At 33.1% G+C, this 25,737-nt stretch overlaps 3 protein-coding genes across 5 annotated transcripts; all 3 read left to right on the forward strand.

Moving 5' to 3' along the window:
• Window positions 1-8,488: 8,488 nt before the first annotated feature.
• Window positions 8,489-14,103, forward strand: LOC115959136. Of its 2 annotated transcripts, none has more exons than XM_031077441.1 (7): window positions 8,489-8,903; window positions 9,831-10,105; window positions 12,287-12,502; window positions 12,617-12,861; window positions 13,066-13,335; window positions 13,446-13,781; window positions 13,987-14,103. In XM_031077441.1, exons 4-7 carry the CDS (start codon window positions 12,808-12,810, stop codon window positions 14,056-14,058), a joined length of 732 nt encoding a protein of 243 aa, XP_030933301.1. In that variant the 5' UTR covers window positions 8,489-8,903; window positions 9,831-10,105; window positions 12,287-12,502; window positions 12,617-12,807; the 3' UTR covers window positions 14,059-14,103. The 2 variants fall into 2 exon arrangements, with proteins under 2 accessions (XP_030933301.1, XP_030933300.1); XM_031077440.1 differs by having other exon boundaries at window positions 8,489-8,835.
• On the forward strand, window positions 8,673-12,517 carry LOC115961130 (protein NTM1-like 9). Its single transcript, XM_031080164.1, has 4 exons — window positions 8,673-8,835; window positions 9,831-10,105; window positions 10,226-10,286; window positions 12,237-12,517. Exons 1-4 carry the CDS (start codon window positions 8,673-8,675, stop codon window positions 12,515-12,517), a joined length of 780 nt encoding a protein of 259 aa, XP_030936024.1.
• Window positions 14,104-18,571: 4,468 nt separating the features above from the next.
• LOC115960458 (NAC domain containing protein 50-like) lies at window positions 18,572-25,433 on the forward strand. Of its 2 annotated transcripts, none has more exons than XM_031079379.1 (7): window positions 18,572-19,462; window positions 20,329-20,600; window positions 22,138-22,395; window positions 22,495-22,719; window positions 22,838-23,179; window positions 23,276-23,605; window positions 23,817-25,433. In XM_031079379.1, exons 1-7 carry the CDS (start codon window positions 19,300-19,302, stop codon window positions 23,949-23,951), a joined length of 1,725 nt encoding a protein of 574 aa, XP_030935239.1. In that variant the 5' UTR covers window positions 18,572-19,299; the 3' UTR covers window positions 23,952-25,433. The 2 variants fall into 2 exon arrangements, with proteins under 2 accessions (XP_030935239.1, XP_030935240.1); XM_031079380.1 differs by having other exon boundaries at window positions 18,576-19,462; window positions 23,288-23,605; window positions 23,817-25,431.
• Window positions 25,434-25,737: the final 304 nt, after the last annotated feature.

Raw genomic sequence — 25,737 nt, forward strand, 5'->3', positions numbered from 1 at the left:
TAGATCGAGAGAGATCGAGGAAAGTTAGAACTGGATTACGAAAAGCATATATATAAATCCTTAGTAATTCTCGACAGATAGAGGTGTCAAGACATATGTCGAGGAAGGTGTCGAGAAAAACAACTTTGACAGATGCAGCTGTCGAGGATGTGTTGAGGAACAAAGCAAAGACACAAGAAGAGAAGCTCAATCGATCCACCAACTATCCAGAAGCTATCGAAGGTCCAGAAACTGTCTCGATCGATCCATCAGCTATCGAGGATTTGTCGAGATTGTGATAAGAAAAAGCTTAAGAGCTCGATAGATAGCCAGGTGTTGAGAAGGTGACGAGGAGGTGTCGAGCTTGCTTAAAAACCGTTTTTCAAGAAGGGAAAAACACAAATATGAATGCAATTAAGCATGCAACTCAACCAAAGATCCAATCAACATTTTAAGCTCTCAAAATCATCTCTCAATAAAAATTTTAAGCACATAGATCCCAAAAACACACACACACACTAAACAAGTCTAACCAATTTTATATTTCAAAAACAAGTTAAGACAGTTTAGTGTGCATATATTAACACATGTAAACCTTGTGATGACCAAATCACATTGTACCTACACATGTATCAAGAGTAGCAAAAAATATTGCGTGTTATGTGTGAAAAACATCGCAAGATCGCATAAGTGTATACATGTTATGACAATTTGAGATATGAGAAAATCATTTTAACTCACACACAATCATAACTGCTTGATGGAAACTATCACCTTCGAGGTACATCCTATAACTCACACATCTCCTAAAATACACACTTGCAATCATATTTAAAAACATTTTTGATCTTTTTGCTTTTTATTTTTCTTTTGCATATTTTTCTTTTTAAGCAAATCATGCATAGGCATATAAGAGAGAGAAAAGAAATACTCAATTATGTTAAGCTTTTGACATTCCAATTTTGCTATGTCGAAGCACACAAATGTCATTGACATTGTACTTTTGCTATGTCGAAGCATACAGATGTCATTTCATGATTGGTGGGCAACAGTGGTAAGATAGTTATTTATACCTTTCTCTTAAGATTTTTTAGTCATTCTCGTCAAAAAGAGTGAAATGAGTGTTAAGTACAAGAGATAACTTAATCTTACTCATCACAAACAAGAGCCACAAAGCTCACTTGCTTAGTTGTGCATAGAGATGCTCATCTAAGCTGCAAGAGATACAAAATTTAGAAAACTTTGTTTCAATGGCCATCCAAGGTATACAAGTACCAATGTACACAAAACACACACTGTTTTTGTATTTTTCTGATTTTTCAATTTTTTATTTTATTTTTATATGAAAAACAAAATAAAGCAAAACTGAAAAATAACTAAACAAAAACATGTTAAACAAAGCAAATCATAAAAACTAGACTAACTCAAAACAAAAGCAAAACACACAAGTTATGCAAAAAAAAAAAAAAAAAAAAAAAAAAAGAAGAAGAGAAAAGTGATAGAATCACGTTGAGTCCTTTTTCTTTCACACCCTGGAAAAACATTTCCTTTGATTAAACCTTTAAACCGGTGGTGGGGAGAAAGAATTGAAATCGTTCAACTTCGAAAGGAACATGAGAGTTTTGAGAAGATCTCCAAGGGGAGCAAGAGAGAATTGAAGCTGATTCTAGCTTCTAGATGCTATCATGTTGTTGCTCTGTTAAGTGGCTAACCACTTATAACAATTTGGTTGAGTATGACTGGCAGCTCCACAATGATGACTGAGATGCTGCTTCTTTTGTTTAGGTTTTTGAGAGTTAGCCTTCTTAGCCCTAGGGTTCTTAACTTCCTTCTTATCTTACTTAGGGGGTGCTCCTAAGATAGATTTACCCTTACCTACGTTCTCACTAGCTAAATCAGTTTTAATATCATTATTCTCAATTTTAACATTATTAGTAGGAGGAATAAAAATAGTAGTACTAGTTGAAGCAATATTAGAGGAAGAGAAACCATACCCTAAACCTGTTCAATCAGAAGTAGATTTTCTGAAGACTGAGCATCTCATCAAGCTTTGCACTTAAAGTCCCTTCCAATTGAGCTCTGACTTGAAACAGCTCCGCTACAAGTTTCTTAGTCTTCTCAGTCAGGAAATTGTTCTCGAACCTCAGTGCTCCAATAGTCTGATTAACCTCATCAAACTTTGTGAAAAGCTCTTCACGATCAAGTTCCACATCATTATTCTCAATTTCAACATTATTAGCAGGAGGAATAAAAATAGTAGTACTAATTGAAGCAATATTAGAGGAAGAGAAACCATACCCTAAACCTGTTCAATCAGAAGCAGATTTCTGAAGACTGAGCATCTCATCAAGCTTTGCACTTAAAGTCTTTTCCAATTGAGCTCTGACTTGAAACAGTTCCGCTACAAGTTTCTTAGTCTTCTCAGCCAGGAAATTGTTCTTAAACCTCAGTGCTCCAATAGTCTGATTAGCCTCATCAAACTTTGTGGAAAGCTCTTCACGATCAAGTTCCACATCATTGAGCTTCTTGGTGGTCAGCCTATAAAGTTTCTCATGTTTCTCAAAAAGCTTATATAATTTCTCATAGGCTGTATGGATATCATCTTGATCATCCATCTTCTCAAATTTGGACCTCACCAATTCCTCTTCTTCAACCACATCTTCAACAATCCCATCAGTAAGATTGACAGTGGTTGTGAAGGCACTCAAGATTCCGTCATCCTCATTGTCGGAATCATCCTCAGGCTCGGTGTCGCTTAAAGTAGCAGCAAGTGCCTTGCTCTTCCCAATGCTTTTATAGGTTGTTTGGAGAATGGTCTAAGTCTCTTTGGCAGTTTCAGTTGAGGATATCTTCTTAAACTCCTCATTGGTGACCGCACTGAATAAGGCATTCAATACTCTACTGTTGAAGTTTGTCGCCTTGATCTTGGCATCATCCCAATCGGCCGGCACTTTTGTAGGCTTAGTCCAGCCTAACTCCACAGCTTGCCACACTTTTTCATCTAAAAACTGCAAGAAAGCTCTCATGCGTACTTTCCAATATGCATAGTTAGTGTCATCAAATAAATGAGGTATTATTAAAGACTGTCTTCTATCCATGACAAACAGGGGTCAATGGATCAACACAACAAAGATTAAAACCTAATCAGAGTGTGCCTACTCTGATACCACTTGATAGGCCAAAAACGAATTGACCCCTTGTGATAAATTAACCAATTAATTTAGTCAAGTGAATTAATTAAATTAATTAACATGCAAATGCGTGGTAGCACAAACAAATCACTAATAAACTAAGTATGCAGCAGAAAATAAATTTGACACGGTGATTTCTTTATGAATGGGGAAAACCTAACAGTAAAAACCCCACCGGGTGATTTTCAGGTCATCTTTCCTGAAATTTCACTATTATCACAACAAGCGGTTACAAGTAAAAGAATCTCAGAAATTTCACTATTATCACAACAAGTGGTTACAAGTAAAAGAATCTCAGTACCTTATACTAATCTACAGTTGAACCCTTACCCCAATACCCAATTGGACTTGTTCTGTAGTGACAATTTCTCCTTTCGATACACCACTTCTAAGTACGTGACTAACCAATTGTGCAGATCCCAGTACGCGACTTCAATCACCGACTAGAGAAGGTTGTTGGCTGCAAAATATTTCAGTTCATCCACACGATGAAGATTAAGAAGATGCTTGGTCACAAAACCCTACGGTGCATATACACAGCAACTTCTTCAGAAGTGATGAACTAGGGCAAAACTTTGTCTTTGGTCACAATCTGCTTGAACAAATTATTCTTAAAGCTTATGCAACTTGTAAACACTTTGACGGCCCTTAAAATAATTCTTTTATATGTCTAAAGTTATGAGAAAAGAAAGCTCAAACACATAAAACCGATTCGAGTCAAAACAGAATTGGAATTCTGTTTTTCATAAAGCTCAATAGATACATGTCTGTCGAGATGCTGTTGAGCCACGGGGCTGGAACAACTTCTTGAGCTCGATGGATAGCTAGCTTTCGAGCTTTAATGAATAACACTTCTTCAGCTTGAATTTTGGACAGACTTGCATGTCTTTAACACTTGATCTTGAAATACAGTTTCTTGAAGTATTCAACACATCCTAGATCTACCAAAATACAAGTAAAGTGCGTTTTGTCAAAGGATTAGTCAATTACATAAAATAGTGACATATGTTCCTAACAAGTGAATCATATATGTCCTAACAGGTTTGATGTTGATCAGGTGACTTCTTCGTGCGGCAGTGGTTTGATGTTGATCACAAAGAGTGAGGTGAGAAGGAGAGTGAGGTGAGAGTTAGAGCAACGGAGACAAAGAGGGAGAAAAAATTACTAAAATTTTAAATGCAAGTGCTACAGTAACCGTGCATAAATGCACGGTTACTGTAGCAATTATGCATTTATGCACATTTTTACACCAAATGATGTGGATTTTTTTTTACCAAAATGTGTAAATTTTAGAGTTTTTTGCATTTTGCAAGACTTTACACCCATTGATGTGGATGTTCGTAAGGTCTTTAAGCCATACATGACAAGTAGTTAATATTGTTATACTGAAAGGTTTACGAGTGCGCATAATTCTAATAATATAGCATTTGTTAACTAGATTAGAGCTATTTTTTCTTTTATGGACTCCATTAGAAGTATGTGAGTATGCTTGAGTAGCTTTATCGATAATTTCTAAGATTTAACAAATAAGTTAAATCTAATAGATTCATTCTCTTGGCATCTATCACTTTTATATCTTTTAATTTTTCTATTGAATTGCTTTTCAATTTCTTTAAGAAATTTTTAGAAATTTTCCAAAACCATCACTCTTTTATTTTCAATAAATAAGCAGTTGTTTACCTAAAAAAAAAAAAAAAAAATCAAAGTGATAAAATGTCTATTTGCTCCCTAAGTTAAAATTCCTTAAAATTCACATAAATAAATATGAATTAATTCAAGATTTCTTTCAACACTATAAAAGTACGCAGAAAAGAGAGCGAAACTTTTAGTGAGCATTTGCACGTGGAACCTTGCGAGTTGGTGGGTTGCAATGTATATGGATATGGTGTATTTAGCCAAAATTAAAAATAACAAAAATAATGAAATTAGAATACAATAAGTTTCTTATATCAACCTTATAGATTGAGATATCTTCTGTCATCTTCTCATTAAAAAAGACAGAGAGAGAGAGAGATATCTTCTATCATACCCCCCCCCCCCCCAAAAAAAAACACTTAAAAGATAATCTAATTGATTCTCAAAAAAACATAAAAATTAATTTGAATATTTATTTATTACATTAATTAAGTGATACCAATTATATTTTTGTGATCATATCAGTTGGTAAAAAATTAGAATACAATAAGTTTCTTATATAAACCTTGTAGATTGAGATATCTTCTGTCATCTTCTCATTAATAAAAAATAAAAATAAAAATAAAAATAAAGGAGATATCTTCTATCTTAACCCCCCCCCCCCAAAAAAACACTTAAAAGATAATCTAATTGATTCTAAAAAAACATAAAAATTAATTTGAATATTTATTTATTACATTAATTAAGTGATACCAATTATATTTTTCTGATCATATCAGTTGGTAAAATTTTTATAGTAAAATTTGTTTTAAATTGTTTTAGTATTTAAAAAAAAAAAATTAAATGCAAAAACATATGGTGTTGACGAGTTATTAATACTCCAATATTAGAAGGTCACTAGTCGCGGCCCCACGCGCTAAGCGTGGTAATTATTTTTAGAGTGGTCTTTTTATTATTAATATTTGTTATGTTATTACGCTTCAAGTTGTGTTATAATATATGTATCACCAATATATAGTAGGATTCATGCTGACAAGAGCTTTTGTTCATGGAACTATATATATTTTTTATTAGAGATTACTATTTGGAACAAAATGAGGATAAACAATCAAGAGAACAAGAAAAAAAAACCTTCAAATACAAAATTAAATCGCATCAACCAAAAGTAGAGTTTTAAAGAATACAAAAATTTATTAATTTAAAGCAGAGATGTAAGAAAAATAAAAAAATCAACCAAAACATTGAGAGAGAGAGAGAGAGAGATAACCTCTTTTTGTGAGGGAAAACTATGCAAAAAATGGAAGAGAGAATGACGAATTTATAGTAAAATTGTGTGAGTAAGAAGAGACAAAATAAGGGAAGATGAAAGTAAAAATGAAGAGTGATATTAAAGTAGATGGTAGTGAGAAGATGAAAAGGTAAGAGAAGGAAAAATTATAAATTAAAAAAAAAAAGTAAATGTTAAAAACAATTATAGAAAAATTAAAAATAAATAGGATAATGACGTGGATGCTAATTTGGCTCAACAGGAGTGTAGCAACAATAAATGTTACGCTTCACCTTTTATATATATATATATATATATAGATGTGTATAGAAACCGAAAACGTCTACCACCTAAATTGTTCTTTTATAGTGATGGTAGTAAGAAAAAATTGATAGATAAATAATCTAGAATCTCATGAAAAAATCAATTCTAAAATTATAAATTTCACTTGGTTACTGTATCAATTAGACAAGTTATAGGTGGGAATAGCTTTACTTAGAAAGAATGGAAAATTCATTTAGGGTGTCGTATTCGTGTTATACCTGTGTCATAATAGTGTCGTTTCGGTTGTTTTATGTTATAAATCAAAAAAGAAACTGAATTCTATGCTATTGTTCTTGATGAATCCACCAAACCAAATAGAACCCAAGTGCAGGTGAAATGGACTAAACTCCTTCCTAAGCTGGGTGAAGTTAATACTGATGGGTCGGTGTGTGGGAATTCTAAGATTGCGTTTGGCATTGGCCAAAAAATACAGTTTTTTTTTTTTACTATTTAGCTTATTTTTGAACCTATTCAGCTTATTTTTGCTACTATTAATGGGTCCTATTGAACTTTTTGGTACTATTTATGGGTCTCATTGTACTATTTCAGTTAGCTTTTAGCTTTATCTATAGTACTTTTAACATAAAGTTTTTAGTTTCAGTTAAATAAACTGTTCTCAAACGGACTTTAAGTTGGTTGGTGGTGGTGGGGTCCTTCTAGGGATAACTTTTGATATTATGGCTGAACTATGGGCCATTGAAAATGGCCTATCTTGATTATATGCTTTCTAACTTGTCCTTTAAAAATCTTACGTGCATTCAACCTAACGAGAATCTTCACTAATTGCACAATGTGGCATGTTTATAGAGAAACTAAGAGATATGTTGACAGCTTAGCTAAAATAGGGCTACATAATTAATATTGTTATGTTTTAAAGCCATATAACTAATAAGTTTGTGAAAATAGAATAATGGGCAAAATAGCCCTACAAAGATGTGTATAAAAAACCTAGGATTGTAGGTGGGGGAGGGCTCATTAAAGATAATAACAGCATTATTATTGATGGTGTTAAAAAGCTATATTATTATTTTTAGCTCCATCAAATGCAAAAATAAGGCTCCATTGGTGGAGCTATGGCCAAAATTTTTGGCTTCTTTGCTACAATGCACAGCCATCTTAAAGGGTAAAAAAAATACTTTTTTATTCTTGCGTTCACATTGCTTTAATTATTTTACTGATTTCTTTTCTTTTTATTTTTTATTTTTATTGTAGTGGATATATTATTTTATTATATTGAAAGCTAAAATAAAACTACTGATGTTGGATGTTTTGTTTTGTAAAATAAGAAGGTAAAATAGATAAAATAATTTTTTGTGATATTAAATATTTAAAATTATAACTCCACCCATATGAATGCTCTAATGGTCGGCGTATTAAAGGTTTTGGCAAGATACATGGGTAATACCAATATCATCACCACTGAAATCTTGACTCTAGTGTGTGGTTCAGTTAATACTTTATTCTTCTATAAATGCTCTTTTGGAACCTTTTTTTGACTAATTGTACGAACCTGTTCCATTACTTCTATTCTATACTTAACAAGTAAATTAAGCATACCTTTGGGAAAGCTAACAAGTGTATTAATGCACTTGCTAATATAGGAACTAATTTGTTATCTAATTATGTACCTATTGTTGAGCATGCATGTATCAGACTTTTTTTTTTTTTTTTTTGAGCAAGAGACGATAGCATGTATCAGACTTATTAATAGCTAGTCTATTATATATTCTCTGTCTACCAAAAAAAAAAAAGTTTACCACTGCCACCTGACTAATTATACTCTCTGCAGTGATTAAAAACTAAAATGACATTTAATAGAATAGGGGATATATTCTTATTATTATAAAAAAATTGATAGATGAAGAATCTAGAATCACATGCAGTCCAAATTATATTTTACTCTTATAAAAAAAAATAAAAAAATAACTTGGTCACTGTATCAGACTTGTTTGAGAAGTTGATTCTCCCAAAAAAAAGAAAAAAGACTTGTTTGAGAAGTTTGGCGGGAATAGCTTTACTGATGAGTGGTGAGTACTATAAAGACAAGTAGACCAAGACTTTCCTACCAGAAAAAAAAAAAAAAGAAGACGAAGACCAACTGCATTCATTCTCTCTGTTCCTGTTTTCTTTCTGAGATAGTTTTTGAGTAAAGCTTTTACTGGTTTCTAAGTTAGGCTTCCTGCGTGTGAGTGTGTTTCTGAGTAAAGCTTTTACTGGGTTTCTCAGTAAAGCTTCCTCTGTGTGTGTGTGTGTGTGTGTGTGTGTGTGAGTGTGTGATGGGAAAGTTGAGTTTGGATTTGCCACCTGGGTTCAGATTTAGTCCAACGGACAAGGAGCTCATCGAACGCTTCCTGAAGGGAAAGATCACAGGGAATGATAAAGATATTTACTTTGTTCCCGAAATTGAGTTTTATAAACTGGAGCCCTGGGATATACAGCGTAATCTTCTTATTTTTATTATCACACACCCACCTTCATTTTGGATATTGTGTACTTTGTTGTGAAAGGTAGGAATATGTTGTCCTTTTTTTTTTGGTTTCCTTGTACTAGTTTGTTACTTGTTTAATGTTGGAATTCTGTTGCAGATTGTTTCTTGTTATAGAAATTTTATTTTATTTTATTTTATGGTTAATTGTATTAGATTAATTAATCAAAAAAGATGGTTACAGAGATCATATGGCAGCTACTTGAATCTACATGGACCCACCACTATTGGTCTATTATTCACGCTCAACAAGTTGTGAAATTGAGAGTGAAAATGAAAGTATTGTATTGTTTTTTTGTTTCTGATCTTGCTGTAGTCTGGTTGGGTTCATGTAGTGTTAGTAATGAAAGGTTTTTTTTTGGGACTAGGGCATAGGCATCTAGTTAGCGTTTTCTTTTTTTTCTTTTTTAATTTTTTTTGATAAGGCGTTTTCTTATGTAAAGACTGATGCTTAGTTGTTTTTCCTACAGAATTAAATACCCAGAAAAAAAAATGATTGAATTTTGGTTAGTAGTATTTCTTTTGTATAATTGTGATAAGAAGATTGATTTTTTATTTGTTTGACTACAAAGTTTGATTTAGCACTTACTCAATATGATCATTTGATTTTGTTATTTTAAATCTTGCATTTGCAACTGCTTTTTATTAATTTTTCAGTATATTTATTTGCTATGTTGAATTTGGTAGTACTATTATTTTGGTGGTGCTATTATTTTCCCAATTGTTTACTTTGATAACAAAAGTATGAATCACTCTTTGTAAGAACTTTTATTTGACTTTCATTGTTTTGTGACTTTTTGGTCTTGCAACATAAATTTTGTAAGTAGTAGTACATTTGCTTATATGATTATCTCATTGTTGAGCAAATAATAATATCTATAAATGCTTATATGAGTTTCTCATTTTGGTTGTCAAATTTTTGTGCTGAGTCTGGCTTCTTGGAATGTAGATATATGTGGGATAGATACAAAGGACCAAGAGTGGTTCTGCTTCAATGCACAGAGCCTGAATCAGAATGGGAATCGGAAGAACAGGACAACCATGGAAGGGTTCTGGAAAGCAACTGGTAAAGATAGGGAAATCAAGTCCAGAGGGAGTTTAATTGGAATGAAAAAGACTCTAGTCTACCATAGAGGGCGTACTCCTAACGGAGAAGGGACCAAGTGGGTGACGCATGAATACCGCACAACCCAGGATGAGTTTGATGGAACACACCCTGGTCAGGTTGGCTTTTGCTTTTCAGTTTGTTTAATTGATGTGATATTGACCTGAAAGTTTTTCTTGATTGTTCAAGAGAATTTTTCTTTTGTTTATTTTGTCTTTTATTTTTTGTGTTGATTTAAGATTGTTTTGCCTCCAAAATCATTGGAGGTAACTTTAAAGAGGGTTGATTCAGTTAAAAACGGTTGTGGAAGATGTTAAATTTGCTAATTTTAAGTGAGAGTTAACATTCTTGCTGAATTAATGATCTCTTGATATGTTTAGTTGGTGAATTAAGCGAGTTATCCTTACTTTAAAAAGGTAGTCTATTGGCTATTATGATTCTCTTATAACTTAAGAATACGCAATTACTTGTATAACTTGCCAAACCTCTACTAATGGGATTAAATCTAAGGGCCATTTCCCCTCAACCCTGAAAGTCAGTTTTTTGAGCAGCTTATTTTGGTCAGTTTCACACCAAAAAAAAGAAAGCTTTTCCTTTTATTCTTTTACTTTAAAAAAAAAAAAAATTATAGAAATTAGCAAAGTGAATCTAAACTCCACTTTGTTGTGTGTTATGATTCTAAGGAGAAGTAAGAAGATGAGATAGTCTTATAAATAGAGTGTTAGTGTAGCTTTTGTGTTGTGTGAAAATCATAACACAATGCTTTGCCGAGTGCATTATTGGCAAGAACACCTTGATGTATTAGGGATTCTGGTTTTTTATGTTTGTGTTTGTGGTTGTGGTTATAATTCATATAATTAATAGTAGATTTTAGTTGGGTACATTACTACCCTATATATAGGACTATCACATCTACTTACTTTTACTAATGTGGTATTTATCACTTATAATAGGAACTGATATGCCTCATTAAATTTGTTAGAATATGGCTCAAATTCGTATTCTGACTTGGTTTGGTTAAAATGGTGTGGAATGAAAGTCTATTCCTTGTTAAAGAAGGATTTTGATATTTCTTATCCATTAAATAAGGTACTCTTAATCCATAAAGGGTTAGATATTGCAATCTTATATAAAGACAATGTTGCAAGAGATTGGTGGTTTTAGCTCAAGAGATTGAGGAGAGGAGACTCTTAGAAGAAGATGTAGTGGTTTTTTTGATCGTAAGTAGTCTAATGGTTTCTTTTGGATTGAACGATACCCTCGTGTGTGAATAGAGAATTTGTATGTTTTCTTAAGGTAAGAGCAACATTGGTTGTATTAAGTTTTTAGATTCTTAAGTTTCTCCTTGTCAATTGGTATTAAGAGTTTGTTTTGGGTGTTATGGGATTTGTGATAGTCTGTTTGTGACATTTGTGTGTGATTCTTGTGAGAGTATGCTAATTTGTTTGAGGTTTTGTTGAAGGTGGTTTTAATTCATATTGTTGATACTTGATAGTGGGTTTTGATTGGTGCTGTTGCTTGTGGATGTAGGCATGTAGGCATGGAGTTAGTCGAACCATGTTAAATATGTTATCTTGTATGGGAATTATTTTTTTCTTTTCTTGTATGAATGCCCTTAAAGATAGGGGTAGCTCTATTGATGAAAAGATGAGGGAGAGTCGCCTAAGATCGTTTGGTTATGTTCAAAGGAGAGCGTCTAATGTACTAGTAAGAAAGAGTGAGTTGATCCAAGTTGAGGGAACAAAAAAAGGTAGAAGAAGACCAAAAATCACACTAGTAGAAGTAATAACAAATGACATATCAATTAAGAGGGTAACAGAGAGTATGCTTTTAGATAGGGTAGAATGGATTAAGAATACATATGGCCAACCCTAACTAATCTGTCGAGGATTCATAGTTGACCCCCAAATTTTGGGACTAAGAATTTGTTTGTTTGTAGGTTTTGTGAATGTGCTTCTATTAGCCCCAAATCAAAATTTTTTTTTAGTCACTGTGGGATTTGAAAATTAATAAGGAAAATTTTAAACTATCCCCTCGCTGGACTCAAAACAAAATTTATGTAGGTTCCTTCATTGTTAGTTTGCTTTTGCTTTACTGAAGGCGCTTCTTTAAACTGTCACCTATTATGTAACAAATGTCTTTGTTGGACAACCTCCTCTATTTCATTATTATTAGTTATAACATTTCTGACACATATTTGCATACTGTTATTTGCATTTTTGTGGAAACTCAATTTGTTGTGTATATCAGGCAATGATGTTACGTTCATCCAATTCACTTGGGTGCTTTACTTTATGCAGAAAGCCTTTGTCCTCTGCCGCTTATTCAATAATGAAGAAAAGAGTAACAAAGGTCGATCTGTGAAGTCTAAGCCAGCACTGGCTCCTCCATCTCCAGCATTAGAAGTGCAAGTTGAATCTCATCAAACAAGTATTCAGTCTTGTTATTCTGAAATTTCTGATGAAATGATGTCTGATGTTGCAAAAAATCAAGCAGCAGAAGTGACATCTACTGAGGTGATAGGAACTTAGTTCATCATAAGACACTTTCTATGTTTTTTATTTTTGGAATTGAGAAGTATTATATATTAATCAAGTACTTATCTTGTGCACTCATGTATCTTCCATCAGGTTGGTTTTAATCTGGAGCAATCTTCGAATATGTTCAATGTCCTGTACCCTGGCGACTCTCCACCAAGTTTATCCCCAATATCTCTGAGGATTCAACTCTTATTAATCCTCTTAATAATCCAGATGAGTTCTTTCATAACACATCTTGCAGTCAAAATAATCTTGCTGTTGACAATGAGACCCTGAAAAACATGGCCTCTTTTAAGGGCAATGGGTCATGCAGTGGGTCAGATGCCAATGCACAGGTAAGTGAAAACTCTCAAGTTATTGTTTATTATTTGTTCTTGCAAGATTTTCCAGGATACTTTAAGTTGCATTAATTTGCACCCCAATACTTGTTATACTCCTTTGTGGGTACAATTGTCATTATTATTATTATTATTTGGGGAATTGGAAGTGCAGATAACTAATTATATGCTTATCTTGGTTATTCATTTTTCTTCCATCAGGTTGACCAGATAACTTCCGTTACACCTGCTGTTTCTTCTCCTACCATAGCCGAAGCTTCTCTTAATGAAGCAGAGTCTATGCTAGCACCAGCTTCAGTGCCTCAAGAATTAGGCAGTGGAGCTGACAATTATCCCCCAAGTTTTCGATTTTCTTGTGCGAAAAATTCTGATGGAATAATATCAAACACTAAAACACCCATTGAGTACAAGAACAATGGTTATAATACTTCTGTTGATAGAAATCAAGTGGAAGTAGTCATATCTGATGAGGTGAGAAAGGATTTAAATTCAAGCATAAAAGAAATTTATCTGCCAGGGTAGTTAACTGGTTTAGTACCTATCTTATTCATTTATGTTTCTAACATCAGGTTGATTTGCAGGTGGAGGCATGCTCGAATATATTCTCCATCTCACCAGAGCCACTAGTTAGCAACGTGTATTCCCCATTTCACTCTCAAGTGCAAGCAGAGTTATATTCTTCTTGCACCTATCACCCTTCCGCCAATGATCGTCATTGGGGGGTGTATGACCAATATGGCACGAATGAGCCAGATCCCATTATCTTTGAGTCCTGGGATTCAATTTATAAACCAGATGTGTACTTTCGTAATGCATCTTTGAGTCAAAATAATCTTGCTGTTGATGATGAGAACCTGAAAAACATGGCCTCTATTAAGGACAATGGGTCATGCAGTGGGTCAGATGCCAATGCACAGGTACGTCAAAACTGTCAAGATGTTTATTATTTTATCTTGCAAGTTTTTCCTAGATATTTTAAGTTGTGTTAATTTGGACCTCAAGACTTGTTATACTCCTTTGTGGGTACATTTTAACTTGTTCAAAGTGGTTTATTTTTGTCTTTTATCTTCAGATAAATCGGTCTTCAAAAAACTAACCTTGCATTGTTTTTATGTACAACAGTCTGAGCAAGAGTATCAAGGTTTGGTGAGGTTTGAAGAGGTCATCAAGCCAAAGGTTTCATCATCTCTGTGAGGGTCTTCGGATCTGATCATAGGATCTGGTTGAAGATCATAAAATTCTACAACTAAAAAAACGTCAATGATTTAGGTAGATAAATAATTATTAATATTACTTAAAAGACAAAGCTAAAATCAAAAGAATTATTAATCTTTCTAGGAAAGAACTTATAAGAAAAAAAGGTTTTTCCTCGGAAAGAATAAAAGAATTTTTAATACTCTTTGAAAACAAAGCTGTAAAACTCAAAAGAATACTCTCTGTTTTTTGAAGCCACAAGAATACTGTTTCTTAAAAAGCTCAAAACAAAGATTAAATATTCTTTGAAGACAAAGCTAAAACTCAAAGATTTATTAATATTCTCTGAAGTCTAGTATGTATCGGTACGTCCCACCAAAATTCTGGGGATTTTGCTGAAAATGGGAACTCTGCCTCTTCCCACTTACATTTGCAAACATTCTCCAAAGACTCTTTTGAAGAGATTCACTCTTTTTCAACTCAAACAGACTTGGAGTCTCTTTGAGAGACTTATAGCCTTCTCCAAGTCAAACAGAGTTAATAGTCTTCTACTCTTTTTCGAACCACAGACCCATGGATTGTTACTCTCCCCCACAATTTGGGTTGGGATTGTTAAAAGTCCTAAGGCCCATTTTCTAAGAGATTTCTAGTAACATTTAAGTTTTGTGGGTTTATGTGTGGGTGAAAAAGTGTGTGGAAATACGTATTACGGTATTTAAACAATAGTTTTCGTTGTTTAAATGCCGTTTAAATCGTTGATGTTGTAGAATAGTAGAATTATGAGATTCAAGATCCTGATCAAGATTTTAAAAGCCTCCAGACAGACTCCGTTACAGAGACAAACAGCTATGGTAGATTACTGTACCGTCACTTTTGTGTATAATGTTGATGAGCACTGGTAATGCGTCCTTAGTTGCTGGTGATGTCAACAAATTCTATATGTATATAATGAATTAAGCTATTGTTTGGAATTAGTATGAGGATTTAGCAACTACGAAATTGGAAGCAAGGCTTCATTGTTGTTAAATCTGTATGCAGTATATTATGTTCAACAGTACTGATAATCGTCTACTTTCTGTATGTATATAAAGATATCTACTTTTTAAGTCATCCGATGATTTTCGTTAGTGTTATCATCTTTAATGTTTGGGATGGTTAAAATTTGTTTGCTAGTATGTGGTTGTTTTTAAGATGCTTCTGTGTGTTTAGACAAGAAGAATGCATGAAAACAGAAATCAAGTTGAGCTAGGATTGAAGCACATACAATGAAAAAGGCTAATATACACAGGATTGGAATGAGTGACAAGGTACAGGACCTCCAGATTGAAGGTGCTATAATCAGGTGCGTTCGGCTTATAATTCTGTAGTTAAATACAGGAATGTCTTCAGGTAAAGCTTTAATGGTTGTTGAATTTCAATGTTTTATTATTGATGTTGGTATTATTTTAAGTGCATATATTGTTTCAGAATATTCAATAAATCTTCTTACATAGATTTAAGGTGTCCTGAAAATTGATGTAGTTTGGCTAATGGTTAATCAGAATTTTTACATCAATTTGATGAATTTTCAAATCACATATTACAGTAAGCAACAGTAATTAGTAATCTTTCTTTGTAAGGCCCATTTGCAACCTATGTCTTACAACTTCTTTCTGAATTACAGTGTTAAGACTACCTAATTTCTAAATTTTCTTGAAATTTAATGAATCCATCTCATCGTTTACTTCTTTCTAAAATAGAGTGTTAAGACTTTTTTTTTGGGAGAGTCTAGAGTGTTAAGACTTAGTGATGCTAAAACTTCCTTTTTGATTTGGAGGATTTTCCTCAATATGGAAAACCTTATAAGCTGGTCTAGAATCTCTCTACTTTAGTTCTCTTACTTCTTATTGGTTCTAATTCAAAATTTTCTTGTGTCTGTAAAGGAGAAGTAGAAGAACTATGTTGTGATAAAATATTTTATTGAACTTTTGTACTCCCTACTTTTTTTCATCAAGAAAAATAGCACCACCTAATTCTAAAATTATATTATTTTCAATGTCCAAAAATCTTTAGGTTGTACAATAAATTGTATAACTAAGAGAAACAGAGGTAATAGCTCTAATTCCTATTTTGAATGTTTTAGGGTCTGTAAGACTTATATCAGCAAGACAGCCACACACTCTTAGCATGCAGTGGGCAAAAATTATTTTTGCCAATTTTTATTTTACTATTTAACTTAATTTTGTTACTATTTATGGGTCTCACAAATACTTTTTGATACTATTCATGAGCTCAACTATACTATTGCAGCTAATTTTTATCTTTATTTATAATACTTTCAACAAAAAGTTTTCAGTTTCAATTAAATAAGCGGATTCTAAACGGACTCTTAAATGATCTAAAATTTGGTTTATACTCCTACAATTCAAAAGGTGTGATTTTAGTTTTCTTACGTGGAACCCTATTTAAAACATGACAATTGACAAGTAATTGATATTGCTTCTACCCAAAGGTTTAAGAGAGCTTTTGATTCTATTAGTATAGCATTTGTTAATTCAATTAGAAAGTTTTGGAATTTTATTAAAACATGACAATTGACAAGTAATTGATATTGCTTCTACCCAAAAGTTTAAGAGAGCGTTTGATTTTATTAGTATAGCATTTGTATATCTTCTAAATTGATTTTCAACTTATTTAAGAAATTTTTGGAATTTTATTCAAAACCATCACTTTTATTTTTTCAACAAATAAACAATTGTTTACCTAAAAAATAATCATAAATCGAAGTGATAAAGTGTCTATCTACTTTAGTGTGAATGAATTCAAGAGTAAGATTAGTAAGATTATAAGCGTGCGGAACTTTTCATTGAGCGTTTGCATGTGAAGTCTTGAAATACATGTAGATTGGGTGTGGACCATATGGTGTGTTTAGCCCCCAAAAAAAAAAAAAAAAAAAATGATATTAGGATATAATAAGTTTTATTTATATACACATTATACATTGAGATATCTTCTATATTAAAAAAAAAAAAAAAAAAAAACCCTTTTTAACCTTTTAAATAGATCTATCCTAAAAAATAATCTAAATATTCATTTATTACATTGATTTAGTACCCGTTTGGATTCAACTGAATGTGGCGTTTACGTTTTGCGTTTCAGACTTTTTTTTTCCCCCTGCGTGTGAATAGTAATATCACATGATTTTACTGTGCAGGGGGCAAAAAACACTATTCATGCACTGTTCACGTACTGTTTATGTACTGTTCACGAATTGTTTATGGGTCCCACGACACTATCCACACATTTAAATTATTTTGCTACAGTGTTTTTAGTTTTCAGTTTCAACAAAAATAAGTTCAATCCAAACATACCCTTAGTGATACCAATTATATTTTGGTGAACATATTGGTTTGTAAATTTGTTCTAATACATTTATCAATTGTTTTATATAAATGGAGAGGATATTAAAATGAATTTTTTTAATATACTATAATCGATTGACTAATTTGAACATATCCAAATATATATATATATATATTTTTTTTTTTTGAGGAACAATTTTTTTTTTTCTAAAAAAAAGGTATACTCACATTTTATGAAACACATATATGTTATATTAAGTTTACATTATTATATAAATATAATGTCTATATTATTGAATCTTGAACTTTATGGTGATGTTCAGAATATTTATCATTTTTATTTTTACGGGGCCATGTCTTTAATTTTAATCCATATTTTGTTTGTAATTTTTAGCTCAAAACTAAAGAGTTTGGTCTAAGTAGAATTAATTTTATATTTAAGATTAAAGAAAAAAAAATATTTGAGCCAAAAACTAAAAAGGCAACCTAAAAAAAAAAGCCTAATTTGTCTAAAATGAACTGAATGAACCAAAGTGAACTGTATAGAATTGAATAGACCAAAATGTATTGAAATAGAATAGACCGAATTGGACCAAAATGTTACGTAACATGGCTTAATGTAGCTTAACAACAAATGATATACTTTAGGTTAATAACAATAACCACGTACTACATTAACCTCATATAAAAATAAAATAAAAAATTGTAAAATAGTTTAACATTTGTCCTTAAATATAATATTGACATATGGATATAAAAAACATCTACCACCAGGTCCACCACGACCTATACTAGTGATAATAACAAACAATTGATAGATGAGGAATCTAGAATCTCAAGAAAAAATTAAGTCCAAAATTATAATTTAACTTGGTTACTGTATGAAACTTGCTAGACAAGTATTAAAAAAAAAAAAAAAAAATTTAGGGACACACCTTTAGTTTAAGGGTTTATTTAAAAATTCGTTTATTTTGTTTGAATTGAAAATTTTTTATTGAAAGTAAGATAAATAAAGCTAAAATTTAGTTGAAATAGTATAGTAGAACTCATGAATAATATCAAAAAATATAATGAAGTTTATAAACAATAACAAAAATAAACTAAATAGTAAAATAAACTGATAAATTAAACTCAGCCAAACACACCCTAAGTGACGTAATTTCTGTCAGGCAGTCTCAACTTCGCAAGCAAGTTGCGGAAAAAATGCATGCAAAAGTCACTACTTATTGGACAAGTTGTGCTGACGAGATTAAGCAAGGCGTGGACTCACCTTTAGCTTAAAAGTAGTAAGGACAAATGTGTGTGCAAAAGTCACAACTTGTTGGGCAAGTTATACTGATGACATAAGAAGACCAAGATCTCCTCACAACTGAGCTCATTTTCTTCTGTGCTCTTGTTTTTTGTTATGGACTTCAAGAGCAGAGCCTGTCTAGTGTTTGATTCCTAATATCTTTCTTTCTTCTAAGTTTCTCAGTGAGGCTTTTACTGGGTTTCTCAGTAAGCTTCCTCTGTGTGTGTGTGTGTGTGTGTGTGTGTGTGTGTGAGGGAAGTGTTGAGTTTGGAATAGCTTTCTTTCTTAGATAGTTTGTCAGTAAAGCTTTTTCTGGGTTTCTCAGCAAAACTCTTTCTGGGTTTCTCGGTAAAGCTTCCTCTGTGTGTGTGTGTGTGGTGGAAGTGTTAGTTTGGAATAGCTTTCTTTCTTAGATAGTTTCTGAGTAAAGCTTCTTAGAGAGTTTTTCAGTAAGCTTTTTTCTGTTTTTCTCACTAAAACTTTTTCTGGGTTTCTCGGTAAAGCTTCCTGTGTGTACGTGTGTGAGTGTCTTTCTTTCTTAGATAGTTTCTGAGTAAAGCTTTTTTCTGGCTTTATCTGTAAAGCTTCTTCTGTGTGTGTGAGTGTGTGATGGAAAAGCTGAGTTTGGATTTGCCACCTGGGTTCAGATTTAGTCCGACTGACAAGGAGCTCATCGAACTCTTCCTGAAGCCGAAGATCACTGGGAATGATGAAGATATTTACTTTGTTCCTGAAGTTGAGTTTTATAAACTGGAGCCCTGGGATTTACAATGTAATCTTCTTATTTTTATTATCACACACCCACCTGCATTTCTTGGAAATTTATTACTTTGTTGTGAAAAATAGGAAAGTGTTTTTTTTCCTTGTATTAGTTTGTTAATTGTTGTTGGAATCATGCTGTAGATGTTGCTTGCTTTGTGTGCTTTTAATAGATTTTTTTTTTCCTGGACAAGTGTATTAGACTAATTGATCAAAACAGATGGCTACAGAGATCATGGCAGCTACCTGATTCCATATTCCAGTCCAAACAGTGTGTGTGTGGGTATTTGTTTTCTGGTATGTTGTGTTAGCTATGCAAGGTGTTTTTATTTTGTTTATTCTTTTATAACTGATGCTTTCTTGGGGCATCTTCCTCTGCTCTTGTATAGTTGTTTTTCTTCTTTAATACATTTACTTCCCCAGAAAGAAAAAAGTTGATATAATTTTTGTTGGTGGTTTCTCTTTTGCATAATTGTGACAAGAAAGTTGATATTCTTAAATTTGTTTTTGTTTGAATTCAAAATAATGATTTAGCACTTACTCAATTTGAACATTTGATTTTCTTATTTTAAGACTTTGAATTTTTATTTTTTTATGGTACTATTAGTTTCCCTTTTTGTTAACTTTGATAACAAAATTTAAAAATCACTCTTTTTAAGAATTTTTGTTTGACTTTCATTTTGATCTTGCAACTTAAATTTTGTAAGTAGTACGTTTGCTTCATATGCCCGTATAATTGTTGATCAAATAATGGTATATATACTTTACTTTCTTGTTTATCTCATTATTGATTAAATAATAGTATATATATTTATGTGATGTGAGTTTCTCATTTTGTTTGTCAAAATTTTATGCTGAGTCTGGTTTTTTCGACTGTAGATAAATCTGGGATAGATACAAAGGACCAAGAGTGGTTCTTCTTTGCTGCACAGGGCCTGCAGCATCAGAAAGGGAAGGGGAGGAATAGGAAAACCGAGAAAGGGTACTGGAAAGTAACTGGTAATGATAGGGAAATCAAGTCCGAAGGAAAGGTAATTGGAATGAAAAAAACTCTGGTCTTCCATATAGGTCGTTCTCGTAAAGGGACTAAGTGGGTAATGCATGAGTACCGCACAACCCTGAAGGACCTTGATGGAACACACCCTGGTCAGGTTGGCCTTTTCTATTCAGTTTGTTTGATTGATGTGATATTGACCTGAGATTTTTTGTTGATTACTCAACTGAGTGTGTGTGTTTTTTGATTTAAGATCGTTTTGCCTAAATCATTGGAGGTATCTTTAAAAGAGGATTGATTTAATTAAAAAGGATTGTGAAAGCTGTTAAATTTGTTAAATATAATTGAGTTAACATTCTTCATGAGTTAGTGTGGTTTGGTTCCAAATTAAAAAGCTAGCTTATTTTACTATTTAGCGTATATTTGCTACTATTTATGGTTCTACTGCACTTTTTCAACTCATTTTTACCTTTATTTATAATACTTTCAGCAAAAAGTTTTCAGTTTCAGCAAAATAAGCGGATCCCAAACAGACTTTTATTGATCTCCTGATATGTTTAATTGGTGAATTAAGAGGGTTATCCCTACTTTAAAAAGGTAAGTCTGTTGGCTTATATGTTTCTCCTATAAATTCAGAATACACTATTACTTGTGTAACTTTAATAAGTTGCCAAACTTCTGCTAATGGGATTAATAAACATATGGGCCAAATCTCCTCAACTCTGGAAGTCAGTTTTTTGTGCTTAATTTACCAGCTTCCATACCAGAAAAAAGCCCCCAAACACCCCCCCCCCCCCTTTTGTGAAAAAAATAATTTTAATTTTCTTTATAGTAGTTAGCAAAGTGCATGTAAATGCACGCTTAGGATGTCTGCCCAAAACGGAAACTCTCTAAGCGTGCATCTAGAATGAGGTTTTATTGAGGAGAGGAGGAAACTCTCGGAAAAATAGGGAGTGAGTTTTTTCAAAAAGTAGTTTGGTGGTTTCTTTTGGGTTGAACAAGACTCCCATGTATGAATTGAGAATTTATTTGTTTTGTTAATGTAAGAGCAACATTGGGTGTATCAAGGTTTTGAGATTGTGAGTGTTGTATATAAGTTTGTCAGTTAATATTAAGAGTTTGTTTTAGGTGTAATAGGATTTGGGATGGTGTGTTTGTGACATTTGTGTGTGATGCTTGTGAGAGTGCTAATTTGTTTTGGGGTTTCATTGAATGTGGTTGTAATCCATATTGTTCCTAGTGAATTTTGATTGGGGTTGTAGCTTGCATGGAATTTACCGAACCATGCATAATATTGTTATCTTGTACTTTTTTTTTTAAATTGTTCGCATGAATGTGCTTCTACTATCTGCAAATCACAACAACTTTTTAATCACCGAGGGATTCTAAAGCCAATAATGAAAATTTTAAACTATCCTCTCACTGGACTTTCAAAAAAAAAAAAAAAAAAAAAAATTATGTACATGCCGTCATCGTGGGTTTGCCTTACCAAAGGTGCTTCCCTAAATGGACACCTATTATATATCTAATGGCTTTGTATGACAACCTCCTCTATTTCATTATTATTAGTTATAACATTTTTGATACATATTCGCATACTGTTATTTGCATCTTTTTGGTACTTCAATTTGTAGTATATATCAGGCAATGATGTTACGTTCATCCAATTCATTTGGGTGCTTAAAATTATGCAGAAGGCCTTTGTGCTTTGTCGTTTATTTAATAATGAAGAAAAGAGTAACAAAGGTGGACCTGCAAAGTCTAAGCCAGCACTGGCTCCTGTATCTCCTGCATTGGAAGTGCAGGCTGAAAAGAGTAATCAATCTTGTTACGCTGAAATTTCTGATCAAATGATGCCTGATGCTACAGAACCTGTTCAGTGTAACAATCACAAAGACTATCATAATGAAGATGTTGCAGAAAATCAAGTGGCAGAAGTGACATCTTCGGAGGTGATAGGACACTTTCTATGTTATTTATTTATTTTGGAATTGAGGAGTATAGTAAATTAATCAAGTACTTATCTTGTGCACTCATGTTTCTTTCATCAGGTTGATTTTAATAAGGATATGGAGCATCTCTTGCATATGTTCTATGTCCCGTCTGCAGAGGACTCCCCATCAAGCTTATGTGCCAACACTTCAGGTGTTTCAACTCCTATCACTGTCATATCTTCTTGTGAAGCAATGCAATCTGAACCAACATTGGCTCCAGCGCCACAAGCATTTCCGGAGCAAGTTGAAAAGCATCAGGTGGCAGAAGTCAAAGCTACAGAAGTGAGAAAATATTTTACTTTCATCTTAAAAAAGTTTTTATTGTTATTAAATTGTGGGAATTAATAGTGCAGAAAACTAATTTTACTCTTATCTTGGTTATCCATGTTTCTTCTATCAGTTCAAGCTGGAAATGGAGGAAGCACACAAAATGTTCTATTCCCATCCACCAGAGCCATTAGATTGCAACTTTTTCTCCCCATCAACTTTAACCCCCGTTGCACCTGCTGTTTCATTTCCTGCCGCAGTTAAAGCTTCTCTTGAAGAAGGACGGTCTATGCCAGCACTAGCTTCAGTGTCTACAGAATTAGGCAGTGAAGCTGACAATTATCCCACGAGTTTTCGACGTTTTCCTGCAGAAAAGTCTGATGGAATTATATCGAACACTATAGCACCCATTGAGTACAATGGTTATAACACTTATGTTGGAAAGGATAAAGTGGCAGAAGTAGCATCTGATGAGGTGAGAAAGGAATTAAATTCAAGCATAAAATAATTTCTTTCGTCCAAGTGTAGTTTAACTAGTTAAGTACCTATCCTATTCATTTTCTAACTACAGGTTGATTTGCAGTTGGGTGTCTCATCAGAGCCACTAGGTTGCAACATGTTATACCCATTACACTCGCAGATGCAAGAAGAGTTAGGTTCTTCTTGCAGCTCTTACCCTTTTCCCAATTACTTATACAGTGGTCATTGGGGGGTACATCACCAATACGGCACGAATGAGCCAGCTCCCAATATCTCCGAGTCCTGGGGTCTGACTCTTGGTAACTGTGGTGACTGCTTGCATTACACGTCGTTTAGCAGTCAAAATAATCTTGCGTTTGATAATGAAACCCAGATAAACATGGTCTCCGCTAAGGACAATCTTGCAGATGCCAATGCAAGGGTAAGTGAAAACTCTCAAGATAGTGTTTATTAATTAAATCTTGCAAGTTTTTCCAAGAAATTTTAAGTTGTGTTAATTTGCTGCTCAAGACTTGTTATACTCCTTTAGGGATTACTTTTTGGATTTTTGGATATGGTTTTCTTTGTGTCTTTATCTTCAGATAAATTGGTCTTCTAAAATCTAACCTTACAGTGATCTTAATGTACAACAGATTGAGCTAGAGCATCAAGATTTGGTGTGGCTTGACGAGATCATCAATCCAGAGGTTTCTTTGGGGTTGTTAAAATCAGCATCATATATTGAATCTGTTGGAAGGTCTTCAGATGAGATCATAGGTTCGGATTGAAGATCATAAAATTTTACAATTGAAAAGTGTCAATGATTTAGGTACAGAAAATACTATTAGTATTACTTCTAAACAGAGCTAAAAATCAGAAGAACTATTTATCTTTCTGAGAAAGAACTTATCAAAAGAATAAGTCTTTTTCAGAAAGAGTAAAAAAAAATTCAATACTCTTTGAAGACAAAACTGTAATTCAAAAGAAAGTTGGTCTTTCTTAGGGTAAGGTTTGGGCAGAGTGCGTCCTGTGCACTGGATCCAAAACGGTGTGGGCATGTTACTGCATCGTATTGGGTGACCCAAGCCACTTAAAATTTGCAAACATTCTTCAAACTGTACTCAAAACAATTCAATATTTTTCAACTCAAAACAGACCTAAAGTCTTTTTCAAGTCAAACAAACTTATGGTCTCTTACAAACCACAAACCCATGATCTTTTACATTCAAAAGCCTAAGCCTCCTTTTACAACTCAAACAGACCTAGAATCATTGCTACTTGGGTTGTTGCTATCTCACGGATTTAGATCTGTAGCTGTTGTACCATGCAATTACCATTTGTTGTGACATGCAAAAGTTAAGATGGTAAAAGTTTCAAAAATTGAAATGATAAAAGGTTATTTTCTTTACCATCTTATTTTTTACATCTCACAACCAAGTGGTAATTGCATGGTGATCCAAATCCCTCCCTTGCCTTGCCTCTAAAAAAAGTCCTTATTTCAGCTCCATGTTGAATTTGATGGTTCTTTAAAAGTACCCAATCTGGGCTGGGATTTTAATAAATCATGTGCTTAAAAAAACTTCTAATTGGGATTTAAATCATTGACGTTTTATATTTGTAGAATTGTGAGATTTAAGATCCTGGTCAAGATTTTTACAACCTCTAAACTCTGTTATAGAGTGAAACAAGTACAATTGATTACTGTACTGTCACGTCTATGTATAATGCAATTTCTATTTTATATTAGTGGGATGTACTAATATAAAATAGTGGTTCGATTCACTTCCATGTGAGAAGGGTGTGATATATCCCGGTGATAAAAAATACCTTCTTCTGTATAATGTTGAGGAGCACAGGACAACTTTGGTGTTCTTACAGAGAGAACCTTACAAGTGCAATACGTCCTCATCTGCTGGTGTTTTGAACGAATTCTATGTATATATACTGAACTGAGCCATTGTTTGGAATTAGCATAAGGATTTGGAAACTTCAAAATTGGACTAAGACTCTGTTATCGATAAATTTGTGTACAGTGTGATTTATGTCCAACTGTACTGATAATTGTTTACTTTCTGCAGACATGTCATGAAATGTACTCATTAATGCTTGGAATGGTTGGTGTTATCATCTTAGTAGTGCTACCGGCACAACATTTTTACAACAATTTTGCAAGTTTTTTGTCACCTAGTCTTTGTTGTAGAAATGTTATGTCCTTAGCAGCTTAGCTTTATCGTTTCATCTTGAATGTTAAGGAAGATTAAAAAAATTTTGCTGGAATGGGGGTGTTTTGAGATGCTTGTGTGTTTAGACAAGAAGAATGCATGAAAACAGAAATCAGAGATATAATTGAACCATGTACAATGAAAAAGGCTAATGTCCACAGGATAGGAAAAATAACAATGTCCAGGACCTCCAGGTTGAGGGTGCTATACTCAGGGTCAGGGGCTTTTGACTAAAAATCCAGTAGTAGTAAAATAAAAGCATGTCATTCAGGTAAAGCTCTATTGATTGTCCAAGTTCATTGTTTTGTTATTGATGTTGCTATTATTCTAAAGTGCATTCAGGCTTCAAAGA

Source organism: Quercus lobata, chromosome 9 (assembly GCF_001633185.2).
Source record: "Quercus lobata isolate SW786 chromosome 9, ValleyOak3.0 Primary Assembly, whole genome shotgun sequence".
In the NCBI taxonomy this organism is placed as follows: domain Eukaryota; kingdom Viridiplantae; phylum Streptophyta; class Magnoliopsida; order Fagales; family Fagaceae; genus Quercus; species Quercus lobata.

Excerpts from the sequence above, each read along its gene's own strand:
- LOC115959136 (XM_031077441.1), top strand. The coding sequence starts at position 12,808 with ATGGCCTCTTTTAAGGGCAATGGGTCATGCAGTGGGTCAGATGCCAAT. Across the intron at positions 12,862-13,065 it reads GGTCAGATGCCAATGCACAG|GTTGACCAGATAACTTCCGT; the intron begins GTAAGTGAAAAC and ends TTCTTCCATCAG. Across the intron at positions 13,782-13,986 it reads GGTCAGATGCCAATGCACAG|TCTGAGCAAGAGTATCAAGG; the intron begins GTACGTCAAAAC and ends TATGTACAACAG.
- LOC115961130 (XM_031080164.1), top strand. The coding sequence starts at position 8,673 with ATGGGAAAGTTGAGTTTGGATTTGCCACCTGGGTTCAGATTTAGTCCA. Across the intron at positions 8,836-9,830 it reads GGAGCCCTGGGATATACAGC|ATATATGTGGGATAGATACA; the intron begins GTAATCTTCTTA and ends CTTGGAATGTAG. Across the intron at positions 10,287-12,236 it reads GGTTGATTCAGTTAAAAACG|GCAATGATGTTACGTTCATC; the intron begins GTTGTGGAAGAT and ends TGTGTATATCAG.
- LOC115960458 (XM_031079379.1), top strand. The coding sequence starts at position 19,300 with ATGGAAAAGCTGAGTTTGGATTTGCCACCTGGGTTCAGATTTAGTCCG. Across the intron at positions 19,463-20,328 it reads GGAGCCCTGGGATTTACAAT|ATAAATCTGGGATAGATACA; the intron begins GTAATCTTCTTA and ends TTTCGACTGTAG. Across the intron at positions 20,601-22,137 it reads ATGGAACACACCCTGGTCAG|AAGGCCTTTGTGCTTTGTCG; the intron begins GTTGGCCTTTTC and ends AAAATTATGCAG.